Below are 19,717 nucleotides of genomic sequence, written 5' to 3' on the forward strand. Positions count from 1 at the left end.
TTGAAAAAATTATCAATTATTTTTTTGCATCTAACCTGAGGCAGTCTAGGAAGATTTGACTTTTCAAAGGGGTATGTTCTCAGCACTTTTCTCTGAAAAATCTCTTGAAGAATCTTAAGCTCAAAGGAGTCAAAATCACAAGTCTCCAATGAAAAATTTTTGGGGTTTGAAGTTATTTCTGTATCTCATCTTTATTATTTGTCTAGATATGCATCTAGGCCCCCTCTGAACTAAACTGTCTGTTAAATTGACTGACATGTTAAATTTTACAAAACAGAGATAGGAATCATTTTTCCTAGTAGGGGCCAGTTAATTGTCATATTTGATGAATTCCTCTGGTATTTTACAGTTCTTCTGAAAGACAGGATCTTCTAAAACAGTGAAGAGCACATCACTAAAAGACAGTTTTGCTAACTGCATTTGATTTTGTAACCTCAGCTACTATGTTGTGGTAATAAAGAACCATTTTTATGTAAGTGAATAAAAGATTACAGTTATAACCTTTGAAAGAAGCTGTTCCTTTTCTTTCCTGCTTTCTTGTGCATTCATTAAATACATTTCTTTATTTCACAGTTTCAATGTGTGGAACTAATGTATCTTTTCTTAACACATTTCCTTAATAGATTTAATATTTGGCATTTATTCAGAGCATTTCCTTCAATGATTTTGAAATACTTTACAATTAATTTTTTTATATACTTGTGTCATGAAACTGGTTAATAACAATACATCTACCCTGGAGAGAAACAGAGAAAGTAAAGCCTAGACCCTGCCATTACCTCAGATAATACTGCAAAGCACCATTGTTCAAAATAATGAATCAGATTCCAGCAAGTTACAGAACTAAAACAAAAGCATAGCATTTTTAAATATTATTCCTTATCTTCTGTTCAGGTTTTGAAATTGCTTTATATATACAAAGACTCACTTGTTTTTGTATGTAAGTCTAGATATAGTCGTGGGACTCCAGGAGTTCAAGCTTAAAAATGTTACGATACTTGGGACAACTTGCATCCCACTTTTGGTTTAATGCAGGGACACCATCACACAGGCAATGTAGACACCTTAAGCTCATATTTTTCCTGGAGCCAGTGCATGGGAAGAGTGCTAATGTGTACAGAAATAATTTGATTGAGATCACATCAGTCATTGGTGTTAGAACCAAGTCACACTGCCACTTGTTCCTTACACTCAGCATTGCTTTAAGATGGTTGCAAAGTATCAATAGAGGTTTTCCATAGATTAAGAGAATTTTACCAGAAGAAATTGATTTGACTGCATCTGAAAGTTCATGGAAAAGCACCTGTTTTGACATAAATTTTCCTCATGAGATATTTTAAGTAGGATGGGAAATTCTGGTTAGAATTACAGAGAGGAAGAAAGAGAGTGAGCAGTTAGCACTGCAAGAGCCCCTGGCCCAGAACAGCTGGCTGACATGTGGAGTAGCCATTTGAATACAAGTATTTCACTTATTTACTAATTGCAAGCTGACTTTCCCAGTCTTTTCTACTGAAGCAGATCCACATTGTATAATTAAAGTGGGGGGAGTGAACAAGAGAAAGGCTGATGCTATCATCCGATATTTAAATGCTCCCCTTTGATGTGGGAAACTCAGGTTCAAAACCTTGCCTTAATAAATATTTAAAGAATTATGCAAAGCAAAGCAGCTTCAACAGAGAAGAACAAGAGAGAAGCACCAAGCAGAAGCCTAGAATAGCTTCAGTATCAGTGTAAGTGGATAAAGCCCATCCCTGAAAAGTGGGGAGAATGATGGAGCAAGAAGTCAAAACAAAAAAGGCCCTTATCTACAGGGCAGGAACACTATTTTCTATTCCTTTCTTCAGTCCCTAAGAGAAATATGAACAGTCTCAGATTTGTTCTGATACAGAAGGGAGTCTTACAAAATCCTGAAAAATCTCTGGGGAGAGGAAAACATTTTTCTCATGCTCTCATTAGTAAAAGATTTCTTATTTACAAGTGCTATCCAGGACAGGTCTATCCAGAAGGATCTTGGAGATATGCAGGATAGCCAGGCTGTTCACTAAGGATAGGAATTGAAATATAGTATGAGGAACCAACAAGGCTTAATAAAAATTAATCCCTTTAAGAGGAGCAACATCTCCTGCTTGGCGACCTCTTCATTAAAAAAAATAGAAAATGGAAAATAGAAAAATGGAAAAAGTAGTTAGCCAGCCTGATTATTGTTACCTCCTTTTAACAGATGAGTGAAAAAATAATCCACCAAAGTTACCTCCTGGCCCAAAACTTTTCTAGGAGTTTCAGACCCTGAATGTTGTGCTTAGGTACATACAGGTCATTTTCAGAATATGAAGCATTTTGTACATGTATTTTCCAACTGAATGCAGTAGTACAATTGAGAGAATTTAATGATGTGTAACAAGTTTACATCTTTCTGCAAATGCCATAGTTTATTTCAGCTCACACTTGCATGGTGCAATACTAAAATGAAATTATGACTTCAAAATGAGCAAATCCATTTTCAAGTCTGAGGTCCATTTTCAGTGATTTGAATCTCCATTAAGGACCATGCCAGCTCTTTATACACTACTGGAATTAAGCCTAACACTACTCTGTGGGCAGTCAGAAAGCAAAGTGTATGACAAATAGTGAAGAAAATTCTATCCTATATGATTAAATTGTCTGGAATACAGATTTCTCTGAGCCTTGAGTACTCTCAGGCCTTTTCATATAAGTTGTTATTTACCTATTTGTCTTTATTTCCTGAGAGATTCTACCCTGGATTTCATCTTTCCACTTGTGAATCCCCGCTGACTACTCAGCCTCACCTTAGTGTCTTGACTATTAACTATTTTTGCTAAGCAAAAATATTTTTCCTGCATCCAAAGGAGGTCTCCCTCAGATAGTTTATGTGGCTTTGGAATAATTAATGAAACTGGTAGGTGGGGACTAGCTTATAGGGAGATTGACTCTTCCTGATGGTACTGCAGAAACCTGAAGGACAATGAAGCTGGTTGCTGACATGATGGTGCACACCTAGTAGAAGTGAATGCTTTTGTGGGCTATACACCTTGCATGTCTCCTTGCTGGCAAGAGGTACCTCTTTTGAGTGCTCCACAGAACTCTCCTGGGAATCAATGTTTCTGTACACAGCAGAGTCATCACAAATTGGAAATATTTCTGTGTATGCCTGTGAAAGGCAGAGAAAAACTGGGTGATTTTGATTTAGACGCAGGTGCAATGTATTTTTCACATACATCATAGCACAAAATAAGGTAAATGGTTGTTACAAGTTCCCTCACTTTCCAAGTAGGTCTGCGAAGCCAGCTTCCCGTTCCTGCCAGATCCACCACAAACTTCTTGTTATCTGTACATAGGATAGAGTCAGCTCTTAGGAGGATGGGAGTCGTGTGGGAGGTGGGTTCCTGGTACACTGCTTACTGCTTTTGTAAAGGAGTATTTGTGAATATAGTATTTATACAATTTCTTCAGTAGCATGTAAGCAATGTTGTCATTTCAGTAACATTCCTGAAAATATCACAGCTTGATTTTTTCACCATTATATCTGTTCTTCATTTCATCCCAAAGCATAGCAGAATTAACAGCATTGCTTTACTCCTGACCAGCTTCTTTAAAGCTAGAGTTCTCACACTATTATGAATGCAGGGGTTTTTTTTCCCTCAGGTGTTCTTCTGAGAGCCCCATCCAAAGACCATTGAAGGTCAACGGGACATTGGTGCAAATTATACAGATGCATTTACTTCAGCTAATGTTGACAGTTTGCATCAAATAATACCTCCTAATCTTTGCTTGAGAGAGAATTGTTTTTCCTATATATATATGACTAGTATTAGATTGCATACTTTATATTCATAGAGTACTTCATTAAGTAGGTTAGACTCCTCTGTTCTGCCTACTTGTCTCAGGAATAATGTTGTTTCATTTCATAATGACATAATGGTGCCACCTGCAGTCCAAAGCCTTATACAAGTGGTTTCAGATAATGTGGTTCACAGTAATAAAACACTGAACACAGAAATGGGAATGATAACAATAAACGGTTCTTTGTAGAAGTCACTACATTTTAAGAAGAGATACTTTGTTTTAGTTGCTGTAATAAGACCTTAAATTCCTCACTATTTTCCTTGAAAATGATGTCACTGTAACAAAAATCTTTGCCCTGGCGACTTATCAGGAGTATCCAATAAAGCTCAGACACATTATTTGCTGTAACTCTTTATGATACCAAGTGCTTTGGAACCTGCTAAGACACTTCATCACAAATGTCAGTCCCTGTGCACATAGCACAAATAAAGAAAACTCATATGCTGTAAAATGTGCTTGAACCTGAGAGATATTTTTCTTTTTATTAGCACAGTAAAATCACAATGATTAACTGATTAATGTAGTTTTCTTATGTCTTTCTTATCTGTCTGATGGGGTTTTCTCTTCTACTCTTTTATAGGGAAACCTGTTACATTGTGCTGAAGGATGTTCAACTCCCAAATATTCTGCTATGAATTCTTTATTATTATTATTTTTAAAATGTGGGTTTTGACATGTTTTTTCAGAGCTTTTTCTTCCACCTCCTTTTCACAGTTCTTAAAGATAGATACATTTGTGCTTTACATAAATGCATGAAAATATATTTATAAAAAGTGGCGACCTGTACAGAGTCAATGTGCAAACATATCATGTGGTTTGGAACCTGGGAGAGGGAACATGATGAAATACAGGAGATATTAGAAAATCCTGTTAGTTCCAGTTGCAGTTGTTTCATAGGATTAACTTTTGTCTTGGATCTTTTTTCAATTACTTTTCTTCGTGAGTAGTCTTCAGAAAATATCTGCTGACCAGGCAGAATAACCACTTTCTTCTGCTTGAATATGCTTCTCTGTGTAGGGTCTCTTTTTTCCTGGTAGGTTATCATTGTTTAATAGCTGGCGTATTGATACACGTGTTTTACTCTATTTCCTTTAACAGAAGAGAGATAAATCACCCACATTAATAGGAAATAGGGTTTATAATTACATTAAATTGAATGTTTGATTCTCCTTCTTCTTCCATTGGTAATTATCTTAATGACAGCTTCGTAATTCACCTAGCAGAGTAGTGAAAGAATGTCCGCACCTACATGATTTTCCTGAACGCAAAGGAAATTGCACATTATGTTAATGACAAAATGTTAACATTAGGGAATGAATTATCAGCTCAGTTTAGGCAGACCTCTTTTTATTCACCTATATTTTTGGCATAATTTTGGTCATTTATGCAATCTAAGGCACCTGATTGCATATTCAGAGAAGATGCTTAAATACCTGAGTACTGTTACTTCCTACCATTTATTTGGAGTACAAACACAGATGAGCTATTGAAAGTCTGGTTTTAGAGTGATAACTCTACTCTTTATGGAAGTTCTCATTTTTCCAAAATGCTGCGTTTGTTTTCATTCTCAGAACACATGAGCCCTCTGCTAAACCCAGTGGTAACAGGCATTGATGCTTTTTTCCAAAACTGTTTGCTAGGTTTATATGCTATAAAATACTCCAGTATGGTAACCATACTATTTCTCTTGTATTCTTTGGTCTGAGGTGTGTCAGTGGGTAGTTGTAAGTTGAGAGCAGGCATACTGAAATATATGGGGTTTATTTTTACAGAAATTTCTCATGCAATCGGCCATTTTCTTCCATTTATTCACATTGCTCCTGTACACCCTGAAAACTGATTTGAAGTGCAGAGAAGGAAACAGAAAAAGGGCAGATATGTAAAAATATTTTCATTTTATCCTTTTATGCTGTTATGCCATGGAAGTGTAAGTATTTTAAGTTGCTCTTCACATCTGAGTCATCTTCAAAAACAAAAAGGAGCTGGACCTAGGTTTCTTTCAGCTGATGAGAGCTTATGGTGTAATGATAAGCAGTGAAGGTCTTAGCTCTTAATTGCCTTCAACACTGTAATTGCAAAGTCTTGCATGTGAGCAAGGCTTCACCCGCTGCTGTTAGGCAGCCAGCTCTGGAGGCGAACTGTGGCAACTCTTCAAGAGCAGGCATAAATGCTCTGCGACACTTCAGGGCAGGAAGCAGCAAATAACACTGTGCCAGTCTGAACTGCAGGGGTTGTTGAGATGGTAGAAATTTAATTGCTTGTGCTGGAATCAGGCCAGTAAACAGGGTCAGCTCTCTTGTCCTTTGAAGAAGTATTCTGGCACATCACAGATGCAGCAGCAGCACTTGGAGTTGCAGTAGAAAATTTTTGCAGCGAGCTTCGATCCCATCCTGAATGTAGAGGATCTTCCTTGTACTGAAAAACCCACCCTGTAACCCTGTCACCTAAGGATTCACTCAAATAAAGTAAGTGCCAGCCACAGTCCAGCTCAGAGTGTCTGCCTTCACTAGTATCTTCTGCTAAAATCTTGTCTCTTTGGGCTAGGGTGAAGGTGTATCTGTGACACTTCATTCATATGCCACTAATGATAGCCACGTGTCAGTGTCTTTTTTTGGCATTAACCTTTATTTGCTTATTTCGGAGGAAAGAAAGGTGGTTGGATGCAGTATTGTTTTCAAAACTGCCAAGTATGTCATAGAAATTTGATCATTCAATGGAACCAGAGAAATCCCAAAGATCAACTTGATATTAAATAACATTACCTCTTATTGTTGCTGGAAAACATGCCAAGAAACAGAATTTGAATAGGAATTTCTTTCCTGAAAATCTTAATGTTGGGTTTCTCACCACTGATTCTGGGCATTTTGGCTCTTAATTTTGCTGTGTTGGGCATATGTCAGAATTTTGTTGAGGTTGCTTAGTACCAAACTTCAAACCTTCACTTAAGTCACAATAAATTGCTCTCAAGTGAGGAACAGGATAAGCACAGCAACTCTTCAGAATAAATATATAATTTCAGAAAAACAACATTTTCCAGATGGTTTAGAGGAGAGGAGACAAAATTAATGAAATACATTACTGCTTGCACATGCTTTCCTTTGCGTATTTGGCAAAATAAAATCATAATAGTGATTTAAGGCAACTACTTTTCTGTGCGCAGCAGACTATTTGTCTCTTATTGTTACACTCACAGAAAGCTGTCAGATTCCTTCTTTTAGTTCCAGTATATGCAGCTGAGTTCCCTTATGAGTCAATGTTTACACAACATCATGTTTCCTTACTAAAGAAGCAGGGAATGATTCATATAAAGCAAAATTAAGATACTATTTTAATTGTGAGAATGTATTATATATTATATAATATGTGTATACTATGCATTCTATATTTTATAAATCAATTCTGTATTGCTTCACTAATATAGAATTATAATATGCTACAACTGTTCTCCCTAGGTGCTACAGCAAAGCACTCAACTACCTCATTAGGTTTAAGCTTTCATCTGGTTTCTAGATCATTTCACCCATGTGGTAACCTCAGTGGTGGTATTTTCCACAGCAAATTTTTTGCAAGTTTTTCTCCTTTCTTTCCATGCTGCTATCTTTATGTTCCTGATCATTCCTTCAGAAGAGACTGCTGTGTTCATATATGCCCATACATTCATTCAGGTTTGCTAGTCATCTAGGGTAACTGGGATGCTGAGCACCTTGGGTTTCCAGTCTGTTTCCTCCTGAGATGTTGGACACAAGCCTGATTGGCAAATGCAAGAGCTCCCTGTTCATGTGCCAGCTTTCCCAGTGATCTCACCCTCGGTTTTCCACCTCACCATACAACATTCTTGCTTCTACAAAGTGTCAATCCATTGTTACAGAAAGAGATAAACCCGGAAAATATACAGCAGTTACTAAGAACTCATCATTCTGGGTTTATTAAACGTTTATTAAACACTTGAATGGATACAATGGGAGTACAAATAGGAAAAGAATTCTGTATAGATTTAGACAGGTAGTTAAGGTATTCTGTGAAAGTTTTATTTTCTACTCAGTACAAGAACAAAAACCATAAACTAGGTTACCATACATGTGCAAAAAAACCCCACAAAGATTTGAGCAGTTGCATAAAAAATATGGCATCTCTCAACAGTGTTACTGTTTCACAGTTTTAGCAGGTTTGGGAGCTCCCAAGAAAATATCTTCCATTTAGCTGATATGTCATATTTTTTGAAATATCCAGAAACCATGTCATGATCTGAATTTAACTGTTGGAAATCTTCAATGATATGTTGGCACGGGAGCTTGTGGCAGTGCAAGGTTTTAGATCCTTCATGGAAATGCTTTCAGTGTCCATACGGGAGATGAATTCGACACTAAACACAATACAGGAGATAAAATAAAACTCTGTCCAGAAAACTAAAAGCAGTGATGAAAAAAGCTGGAGGTTTTGTTTCTATGTATGTAATCTGTGCACTAATTGAGAGGAGATATATGGAGGGTTCACCCTGAAGCAACAGTGAAAACACTAACTGAAGCTCAGAATATAGGAAAACAAACAGACAAACAAACAACACAGCCCAGAAATGAGGCCTTTTTTACTCAGCAATGACTGCTATAAAAAGTGCAAAGTATTCAGTAGAAATTTCACAAGGATTTAAAAAATTGAATGTGTGATTATGAGATAAGGAACTGTGACCTTTATTCTCAGACCTTTACCCTTAAATTAAGCTTAGGTTTAACCTTTAGCATTGACCTCCTACGTTAGTTTAGCCATTTCTGTTATAATGGCCTATGCGCTGTCTCTACTTATATTTCTTCATTTTCCATAGGAAATGTGGTTTAGAATATTATTTTAATAAACATTTACAATTGCTTCATGTTTCTTAATTGATTTCTTGTCTGCTTGATACTAAAAACTTTTTATGTTTGAAACCTCTGCTGATATTAGTTTTAGAAATTATCCATAACTGGGAAGATCCATCTTCACTGCTTTTTATGCTGTGTTACCATCCACTGAATAGAGTGACCAGTTCAGGGCCATTAAACCTGGTGCTGGTTGCCAGGTCATTCTTTTGAAATGATATCCAAGAGACATATAATTAACTCCCCCACTGATTGACAACAGAAAGAATAGTGTAATCAGCTACTTTGTATAAACACTCATCATTATTACAACTGGTGTTTGGGGACAGATTCATGCTGCTCTGGTAGGGAAGAGCATTCTGTACTCTTTCTGCCAAGTATCATCATCTTCCTTTCCTGACTGACAAGACAAGGCAATGGCTGATTTTTATCTGCTGACTTTCAGAGTGCAAGATAAAGCTAACCTGAGCTTTTTTTAGGAACTGAAAGTAGATAGTGGGAACTGGATAGAGTCTTGTTCTGTCTGAGTGCTTTTTGATACACACCCATGAGTTATGCTAAATTTCACTGCTGTGCTTGCAGCTTCTCGAATAGTTACACCAGAGAGGCCTGCCAATGAGCAATGCCTCTTTTTGCTATGAAGGGAATTGTTAGTTACTTAGATGAGCAGAAATCTCAGATACATCTAATGAGAGGAGGCACTACTGGGTCAGTACGCTGGTTTATCGCCTCTTGCAAAAGTTTTGGAAGACATATTTTATTGCATAGAGACAACATACTGTGAACTAAAAGGAGGTATACTCATGGAGAAAACTAGCAGACATATTGATAACCTCACAACAGGAGCCTTAAGGTAGTCTTTGCAGAAGTTTTTGCTGTTACTATATTTTGCTATTGGTTTGTCATATCATATGTGAAAAAAAAGCTGTGCATTGTGTTATGGACTGTGAAACCAAAGACATTCTCAAAAACTTGGATCTGATTGATTGAGATGCAAATTCACCATTTTATATGTACTTTAAAAATGCTCCAGCCTACTCTCTCGTTTGTTGGACAACCAAATCTTTATGACCACAAGCAGTACATTAAAAACTTGGCCCATTTCTGTGTTGCATATTAAGTTAGTAGGGGTGTTTTGAATGAGAAAGACAAAAAGAAATGCTGTTATTATGTTTTATTCTTTAAACATAAAGAAAGTGTAGTTTATATTAAATTTATAGGCATGCATTACAACTACAAAGACTGCTGTTTTAGGCCAGTGCAGCAATTGAAGTCTGCATTCACATCCATGCTGAACCTGATTAGTAATTATTGCCTGTATATAAACTGAGGATGTTGTTACCCAAACCTGACTGTGACTGTAAAGTAGAAGTTTATTTATGTTTTTGCCTTGAAAAACCTAGAGAGTCATTGAAAATCCAGTTATAAGTTTTCCCTCACATGATGTAACTTATTATTCAGAGGAATATATATGGTCTTCACTTGTCAGCACTGAAAGATCTGTGTTTGAGGCTTCTAGGCACCCTTGTAATACAAATAAGGGTAATCAACAAGCTGTGGTTTTAAGTAATTGATTTTGAAATGACCCTGATGATTCTTGCAAGCTGTGAGCTGTCAAGAAGGGGCAACACCCAACTGTGAGGATTCTCGTCCTTGCTGAGCCACTGCTGGTGTAGCAGCATCAGCAGCATCTCCATCAGTGGTGTAGAGAGACTGGTTTGGTGCAAGTGGTTCTGTAAATGGTCCCTGTTGTCACTTGTCAAGAACTGAAACAGTCTGAGGCTGGCGTCAAATCAGAGCTGTCAATAAAAATTACTCACACATTTTGATCTTGAATTAGAGGACCTGCCCCTTTTTGGAAAAAAATAAGAATTCTCCTTCCTTTCACTCTTCTCTCCAGGCAGATAATTTTAAAATCAAATTTCCCTTGTGTTTAGATTCACAGGCAGATTATTTTCTTTGTGTTTTGACTGTCTTGGCTACTATAATTACTGCAGCATGTCGAAAGGAATGCTGAATCACTTGCCATTACTCAAGAGGAAGCTATCAATGCATATCTGTCTTGAGTCTCCTTCAACAGGCAGAGGATCTGAGGCCAAGACAACCCTATCAACTTTTAACATATCAATTGCCACCATCTATGTACAGGAGGTACAAAGCTATGAGTGAAATCCTGGCACTTGTTGAAGTTCACATGAAAAGTCTCCTTGCCTGCAACGGAGCCTGTGTTTCACCTAATGTTTAAGGAGCAAACTCATCTGTGCTGCTGAACTGGCATCAGTCTATTCCAATTCAGCAGAACAGATGTGGTTTTCAAAAAGAATGTCTCTCTGTAGTCAAGAAAAAAACTTTGAAAGTTGCTTCTACTTTGGCTTCACAGAAGCTGCACATAGCCTAATAGCATAGGGTATGAGCTGTTTCTCCTCCATTAGTTCAGGGGGTTTTGAGTAGTCTAGTTTGGAGAACTGAGTTAATCTCTCTGAGAAGAAAAAGTTCAAATATGTTATCTACAGTGCTCTGAAGAAGGATTTACTTCAACCAGTGAGAGCCTTGCAAGAAACATTGGTTCGTTTCAGCTGCTTCACTCTATTCTCACTGGAGGCCAACTTCAGAGAAAATCTGCAACGAGACATAAAAAGTTTATTTTCACTTTTTGGAGAAGAACAACTACTGAAAACAGAAAACTCTGATAACCAACTGGATGAAAAAAGAGTGAAGAATTTCATACACATCAGAAAAGACCAAGTTTCTGTACTGTGATGTTTATAAGGTAGAATTTGGCTTTGGAACATCATGATTACAGAAACATGATAACTTGAAGTATTTATCTTTTATAGTGAAGGTTTTGCATACTTTTCTTGATACCCAAGTGGAGAGAATGGGTAAGTAGTGGGTAAAGGCTTTCCTATAAAAAGACATTCTTTGAAGTATTTCAACTAGGGTACATATACTTTAGGGAGGTACAGTAGGATATTTTCTTCATTATCAAGTAATAATTACCCTGATGAGAGACAGACTGTTCCAGAAAAATCACTTTAATGATAAAGTAAATTTCTTTTCTGGGATTTTTTTTCACCTCCTCTGTTTTTTTTTTATTTTGGTTTGGTTTTCTGTTATGGGGTGGTTTGGTTTTTTTGTTTGTTTGTTTGTTTTAAGTTTTCACTGATCCTAGAGGATGAATCAAAGAAGGATTTCTGGTTTTGACCTTTTGCCACCTCATACCAGCTGCAACTCAGAGTGATACTAGAAGTAGAGCAGGTCACCAACATTTGCCTCAAGACATCATTTCTTAGAGAGATAGTAAGTGTCATATAAACTCTACCTATAAAAATTATTGTGATGTTATTATTACTCAGAGTTAATTGGTAAGAATTTTATGACTGACTGAGCTGTAATGTAATACATTTAAGTCCAACAACGAGCGTGCTCCTTCCTGCCTTGCCACAAGGTATCTTGTTCAAGAAAATGCAAGGAAAAACCATCCAAGACAGTTTCTGCTCAGAATTTAAGCCACCCGTGGTCAGTACTCCTCCCCAACACCTACCTAGGGACTACAGGTAATTAATGGACAAAGATAGTTCTCTTCCTTGAAAGGCACCCCTTCTGCTCCTTATTGAGTGTCAGGGGATTCATGCTGAGCAACAAGAGTAAAATCTCCTTTTTAATGCAACATATGAATGGATCTCACCCGGATCAGAGTCAGATCAGAGTAGGGAGCCTCCTATTCAAGAGATTTGACTCTGGCTGTTCAAGGCTGCTGCCTTTCTGGCTTTTTGGCACTTTTGCTAGCATGGAGCAGCTGGAGAGTGGACCAAGGATTTGGTTTTCTCTCCCAACCGAGCCAGTGTCTTTTGGTCACAAGTTAGTGAGACGTTTTAAGTTAATGAAGCTCTTAGATTGTCAGGAGAGCTATCCAACACTCTCTCTTTCCAAATAGGTGGCAAGGTAGTACCAGCACATGCCATACTAACATTTCATAATTGTACTTTGAGCAAACACAGAGCTGGAGAAACTCAGGCTGGCAAGACTGTGAAATTTCTATTTTTTTACTGGCTTTGTGCATGCAATAATCTGCAGTGTCTGGTCAGCTGAGACAAACTTAAATGGATTGTTTTCAAGAAGTACATTTCCATGGTCTGGCTGTCAGCTGTCTCCTGACACGATTTAGTCAAAGACTGTCTTTTAAAAACTAACCTTCAGAGCATGTTTTGGGCTGGCTTATAAATTGCAAGGTTAAGTTCCAAGTTTCGCTATTACCTATGCCCAAAGGTGCTGCACAGAATAGTTCTCTTATCATGAAAACCTAATGGGGACAAATCACTTGAAGTATTTCTCAGAAGGTATATAGGGAAAATAACCTGCAGACACTCACAAAAATGCATACTTAAAGTAGACAGTCTTTTATATTACTTAGTTCTCTTAGTGGTTAAAGCTAGATAGGATGGTGACTATGGGAAAAATTATTTTATGACAATTGTGCTAGAATTTTGCTGACTCTTATATTGAGACTTGGCACACCAATTTCTAGTCTCCACGTCTTTTAATTTCTCACAGAAATAAAAATTTGAAAAAATTATAGTTGAGTTTGGATCATATGATAGGTAGCAATACTTTTTTTGCTGTTGAATTATCAAACAGGAAAACTGCCTCAGTCCATGAGAGATACTGGATAGAGAAATTGGTTTATTTCTTATCTAGGCATCATCACATCACTGAACAGATGATCAATCAGGATTGGCTGGAACTGGAGTGTGGTTCAGGTTATATTTTTGTGAAATATAACTAAAATCAGAAATTGCGCAAGTGAGTTTTTTGCTCACTCATAGGTAGCAAGATTAATCTATCTGTCATCTTCTGGGAAGCATTACGAAAATCAGCCAGAGAAGCCTGTGCTGTTATAGCTCTAGTGCCTGTGCAATTTTTCTTGGATGCCCTTTGTAGTGAGAGTACTGGCAAAATCTGATCTTGGTGAAAAAATTGAAATAAAATCCGGAAAATTTCCACCTGCATCCACCTGAAATATCTTTTTGTTTTTAAACTGGACCTTTCTCCCTCCTTTTTCCAGTGAAAGGTTTGCTTTCAGCCAGGAAGGAAATCTTTCATTTTGTGGTATTTACAAGAAAAGCTGAAGGAATGATGATGTGGATACTCAGAAGTGATCCTCTGATGGCATCTTAACTGGATCTGCTGGTTAGCTCTGTCAGGCATAGCGCCTTTCCTTGAGAGGGCCTGAAGGAGTACTCCCTCTCCCTGCAGTCAGCAGGAATTTTGGGGAGGAAGGTAGAATCATGCAGGGGTGAAAGATATTCTTCATCGTTCCAGTCAGTGCTATTCCATCACCATGCAGCATTAGTAGCAGTTTTTGTTGCCTGTATTTGAGCTCGTAACCAATAAGTAGGAGTCTGAATTCTTTCACCAGTTATCTGAACACTGATTTACCAGTATTTAAAATTAAATGTATGGAAAGCCTCCTTAAATTAATGAGACTTTTAATAGAGTGTAGGTATACTGTTAATCATCTGCTTAAGCAACCTCTAAGAGTACAGACCTAAAGAACACATTAAGGTTTGCTTAAAGATAAAGGATGGTTTACATTATGGAGGATTTGATTTAAAGAGTAAATGGGGCCTTCAAAAAAAAAAAAAAAAAAAAAGACAAAACCAACCAACCAAACAAAACCACTTTAAAGTATTTCATAGGGAAATAATATTTTGGTTATCACCTCTGGTCTTTATCTGGTTCTGGATTATTTCCAAAGATCCTTCCCTGCTTATTTTGTCTGTCTGAGTGTGCTTTTATAAAAATGTCTGGACCCCAGTATTTTTGTTTTAGAAATACTTTTCATATACCTTTGAAAAGCAGAATCATTACTCTGTACCTAATGTTTTTCAGACAGTAATAATTAATTTCTATGGCCAGATGTGAAACTCTGGGGAAAAAAAAGAAGTCATAATGGATGTACTTGCAGAAATCCCTTTTCTCCCTTAGCTGTAATTGAGCAAATGGCACTAAGATAATACTGTAATTGTTAGCCTTTTCCATGAAGCCAATATGAAGATTAGAGTACCATCTGGCTGTCTGAAAACTAAAGTTAGAAAACCTCTACCTTGAAAGAGAAAGCAGTTGGATCCCTGTTGAGTGGACATTTTATATGTAATTTAACTTTGCTCATCTCCACTTAAAATTCTAACCACAAATGAGCACTCAGAGCTTTTCCCTCTTTGTGAGAGTTGGGTCTCTAATAGAAATTTTTCAAAGTACCTTTTCCTGGAGGTCTCTGATAACCTTGGGTCTGCTCTTGTATTTATGCTCCAGTTGAGTTTAAAGACCAAACCTGAAAAGTAAATCTGGTTGGAAAATTTCATAATAAGGGTTCTCTTTTTTTTTGTTTGTGAAATAATCATTTTTTTCAAAAACATTTTTTCAAAAGTTGCAAGCATTACTAAAACTATAATTTTTGCAAATTTATAACAATTTTACTATGACATTTTGACAAATCTTTTTACATAGTATTACTTTTAGGTCTTAAATAATTTTTGCAACTGTTACAGAAAAAAAAGTCATTTTATGTCATGCTTCATCTGTGAAATCCATTTTTCCGTGAAATATTTATAAGTAATTTCAATAAAAGATGACCAATTTATATTAGCAAGAAATTTCACGGAAAAATAAAATGCAGCTGCTTCAACCTCTGTGAAACAAAAACAGTTTCAGGGATTTTTTCATAAATCAAATTACTTTTTCTTGGATTTTTTTTTTGTTGTTACCAGCTCATCTAAAAATTGCAGCTGATAATAAGCATAGAGTGATTATTAGTGAAGATTTCATCATAAAGAATACTCCAGGGCTGTTAGCATTGAAACTACAGTCTAGTTTTTTTCCAGGAAGGATTACCACTATTAGAACCAGAAACCTACTCTTATTTTATTACTCTTCTGTAAAATTTAGCCTATAAGTAAACACGCATGAGAACTGCCCCTGTTTTCCCTCTACCCTCCACCCACCCCTTCAGTGTCAAAGCTGCTGAAAAGTACCTCCAAGTCTTAGAGCAAAATATTTTCACATTTCAATCTGGAGACTTTCTTTAGTGTGGGATCCCTCCATAAGGAAAAAAGCAAGTAAAATTGCAGGTGGCAGGATGGAAAAGTAACAGAGGGCTCAAGAGCCAGGTCTTTGCCTGACCCATAAACTGTTTCAACTGATTAATGTCTGCAGAAATAAGAGTTATGCTGGTACTCTTTCCTTAAGACAGTCCTTTGTACCTCTACTACACACTTTCTGTATGGATCAGAAAATTTCCCTTTGTGTGGAATGAAATCTCTTCCCGGGGCTAAATGGAACAGTGTTGAAAGTTCAAAGGAAAGCTAGAGTCATTACAAAACAGAAGGAACCTAAATAATAACGTGGATGGTGGGTGTGAATTTAGTGAAATCACCACCTTATTTACTTCTACAAAGACAAGTAAGGTGTCTGGGCACATAACAGAGTAATAAGTTCAGGTAATCGCCTTAGATGTGGAGATCAAACACATTCCGACTTATACTTCAAGTTAATGGCTTCACATGGACAAACATTTATGTGGAAGAGGCTATTTATTAACTTATGGTTGTGGTGGGAGGATGTTAGGTTGTTTTAGATGGTCTTTCTCTTGAAACACTTTTTGTCCATTTGTTCTCACTGAAAGAATTCAGTCATTTTGTCTGTCTCAAGCTTTCTACAGAGTCTTTCCCCCTACACTCAAAAGGGATTGGCCATAGTGCTCACATACCAGCTTTGACAGGATTATTTGGGCTAGTTAGAAAGCACAGGTGGTGAACTGAGAAGTCTGTGTCAATAAATTCCTTTTTTTGAAAAATTTAAAACTCAAAATCCAGTTGAGATCTGATGATTTCAGTTTCCTTCCTTGGCCCCTTTGGACCAAGCAAACTTCAAATGGCTTGAGGAGTCTGAGGAGCAAATCTTGCTCTTCCTCTTGTGTTGTCTGACCACCAGTGCTGGGTCAAAAGCTCTGAACCTCACTGAGACAAAGCAGTCTGGTAAAACCCACTGGTTTTAAGCCTGGTATCCCACTGTCGCTGCCCCACCACCTCCAATTTTGTTTATTTCCTGCCTTTCTCAGCAGGGAGCTCCTCCACTACTCCTGTCAGTCAAGTTCTCACCCCACACCCACTCATAGATCTGTAAGACTCAGGCCCAGAGGAGGGAGTCAAAGTTACCCTCAAAGCCATCTGATAGCTAGATGTCAGTGCACTCCTTATGTGACAGTGCAGATGGCTTTCAGGCATTTCTATTAAAAAAAAGAAAAAAGAGAGAGAGAGATTTTGTAGTAGGATGTTTTCAGTAAAGGCCTCCTGACTCAGGCAACTTATGTGACCTTTATCTAGAGAGAACATGAGGCTGAATTTGGGATTTTGTTCTGAGCCCCTTTGTTGTCTTTGGACCAGTTTTAAAATTATAATTTAACAAAGCCTGTAGTTATTGCTATTTGCTTCAGTCTTTGCTAGGTTAATTGTATTTAGCAAAATCTGTAAAATAAAATTCTCGTAGCTCAAACTCATTGAGATATTCATCTTTATGCATGAATTTAGGAGAGAGTATCAGTGATATTTGGTTTGTATAGTCACTGTTGAGCAACCCTGGAAAACAGCCAAGATATGGGCACCAAACACTGATTTGTATAATTTCAAAGCCATTTCAGAAAATGATCTCTGTAACTCTTGTCTCACCTTCACTGACTGTAAAAATGAGAACAGTACTGTTTGCCCAAAGCAAGTAGGGTTTTTTATAATAATTTATATTTGTAAAGTACATCAATGAGGTAAGTCAGGACACCATTTGACAATGAACATGCAAATATACATAATCCTGTATTTTTACACCTAGCAAAAAGATCTAGACAAGAAATCCTTTCTTTCTAAAATACGTGAACTTGCTTTCATTAGGCCAGCTCCATAACACATAACTGTCAACAGCAATCTGTGTTGAGATTCCACTTGTCATTTTATTTTGATCAGGACAAGAATATGGTTTTAATATGTCTTGTGATTTCCCTATAGATAAAACACTTCACCCAGTGTATATCGTAATTTCTCATGTAGTATTTTTCAATAAAACCTCTTTTCTGTCTGAAGAAAAACATGCTTTTTTGTTCTTTTGCTATTTGTTTTCCCAGTGCATAGTTTGGGACTGGGATTCCAATGGAAAGCATGACTTCATTGGAGAATTTAGCTCAACTTTCAAGGAAATGCGAGGAGCTATGGAAGGAAGACAGGTAAGTGGAAACCACTCAGGCAGTCTCAATATGTAAGTTCTGTAGAGCAGTGTTCCTCAGACAGTCCTGTAATAATGCAGGAGACACTGCCTCAATCATCTCTCAAAAGTTAATTTTTGTGTTGATCTCTCCCATAGGTTTTACTGTTACCTGGATAATCTGAAAATGCAAAAAAGCAGTCTTTCCTGTATTTATTTTCATGCCTGAAATACTTAGGGTCTTTTTCTAGTCCCCATTCTATAGGCATTTCTTTCCACTAAGATTTATTTCCTTTGAGCCCAAGCACATTGTTTCTATGAGGGGCTGTGCTGCTGTGGTAAAACAGTCTGGATAGTCGAAGAATTTCTCTACTGGCCCAAAGGCCTTTATTGGATGAGGATCATGCTCCATCTTTCTCCATTTCTCATGTACTGCCTTCATTTCTGCCAGCCTTAACTTAAACCCATCGTGTTGAAACTAATTGGTTTCCTAAATATTTCATGATTTACAGTCCTAAGGGAAAATGAAATTGTTAGCTTATTAATAATTTCACTTCTTTATGTCAGCTTGATCTTTTGAAACTGAAGTTGATGGTAATTATTGAATATGATAAATGATTTGGCATATCTAATTTCAGAAATTGTCACTTTCTATTATTACTTACTTCTAAAGGTGTTAGTTTTGATAAATTCTCTGAGGGGGAGTTTTAAACATTGAATCTGCTGATAATTTGTATTCACTGTTCCAGAGTGATCTCAAAACCTGACACAAATGCCTAATAAGCTTTATTTGGACTTTATATTAAGGTTCTGTTTATGTGTTAATAGAAACCTAACACAGAGTCAAAAGGTGTTTGATAAATGCTAAGCAGTCAGGCTATGCCATAGGTCAATAAACTTTTATTGGGAAGAAATGTCAAGAAACATTCTTTTCGATGTTTTCTTTTGAAGTTCTTAAAACACACTAAAGTTTGGCAAATGTTGCTCATGTGTGTAAAATACTGTTGATACATATGAGTAATATATTATTCCATTATAAATAACTTCTGAACAGAACCTGAGTGCAAATGAAACCCTGTTTTGCTCTCTCAAATTAAGTCAGAGGATCAAAACTTTAACCGAATGGAGAGAATTTGAATGGAGATAAAGAGGTAAACAGATCCCAGAATGAATAACATTAACAACGCCAGTGATGTGACAACACTCTGATTTTGTATAGAAATACCTATGGCTGAGGAAGGGACTGTGTGAGAGTGGTAAAGGGTGTGTATTTTCAATGTAAATGTCTTCAAAAAACCATAATGGTCCTTCCCAAAGAGACAACTTATTGGCCAAGACAAAGGACTTGTAGTCCAGGGTGCCAGCACTGGCTCCGAAGGATAAACTATATATTCTTTAATATGATGGAGAAAGTGGTTTTTTTTCATCCCTAGACAGCAAAAAGGATGATTACTCTTTCAGAGGCCTAAGAAGTTAGTACAGCCATTTGTCAATTCTTGTTCTAGGTTGACACTGCAGTGCTGCCCAGGAATGTTTTAATGTTACACTATGCTTTAAGTTCTTGAACCTTTGTCTTGCTAAGGGCCTGCCATTTGCCATTTGGCAGGTTGCCTTTCACCTGCAACACTGCAGTCTTCCTCCACATATCTAAGGTGGTGTGCCATTATTTCTCCCTTATTCCTCTCATTCTGTTGTTACTGTGCAGTTATTCTGTGCTCTTGCACCTGCAAAACCTGGTGCTGTTGTTACAG

The 19,717-nt window shown here is 37.1% G+C and overlaps 1 protein-coding gene across 3 annotated transcripts in view; it reads left to right on the top strand.

Annotated features, from left to right (window-relative positions):
• Positions 1-19,717, top strand: part of CPNE4 (copine 4) — a 228,343-nt gene that overhangs the window by 155,332 nt on the left and 53,294 nt on the right. For all 3 annotated transcript variants that reach the window (XM_064671603.1, XM_064671613.1, XM_064671592.1), the window contains exon 8: positions 17,890-17,988. In XM_064671603.1, coding sequence (XP_064527673.1) covers positions 17,890-17,988 — 99 coding nt within the window. The remainder of the gene's footprint in view (positions 1-17,889; positions 17,989-19,717) is intronic.

Source organism: Pseudopipra pipra, chromosome 1 (assembly GCF_036250125.1).
Source record: "Pseudopipra pipra isolate bDixPip1 chromosome 1, bDixPip1.hap1, whole genome shotgun sequence".
In the NCBI taxonomy this organism is placed as follows: domain Eukaryota; kingdom Metazoa; phylum Chordata; class Aves; order Passeriformes; family Pipridae; genus Pseudopipra; species Pseudopipra pipra.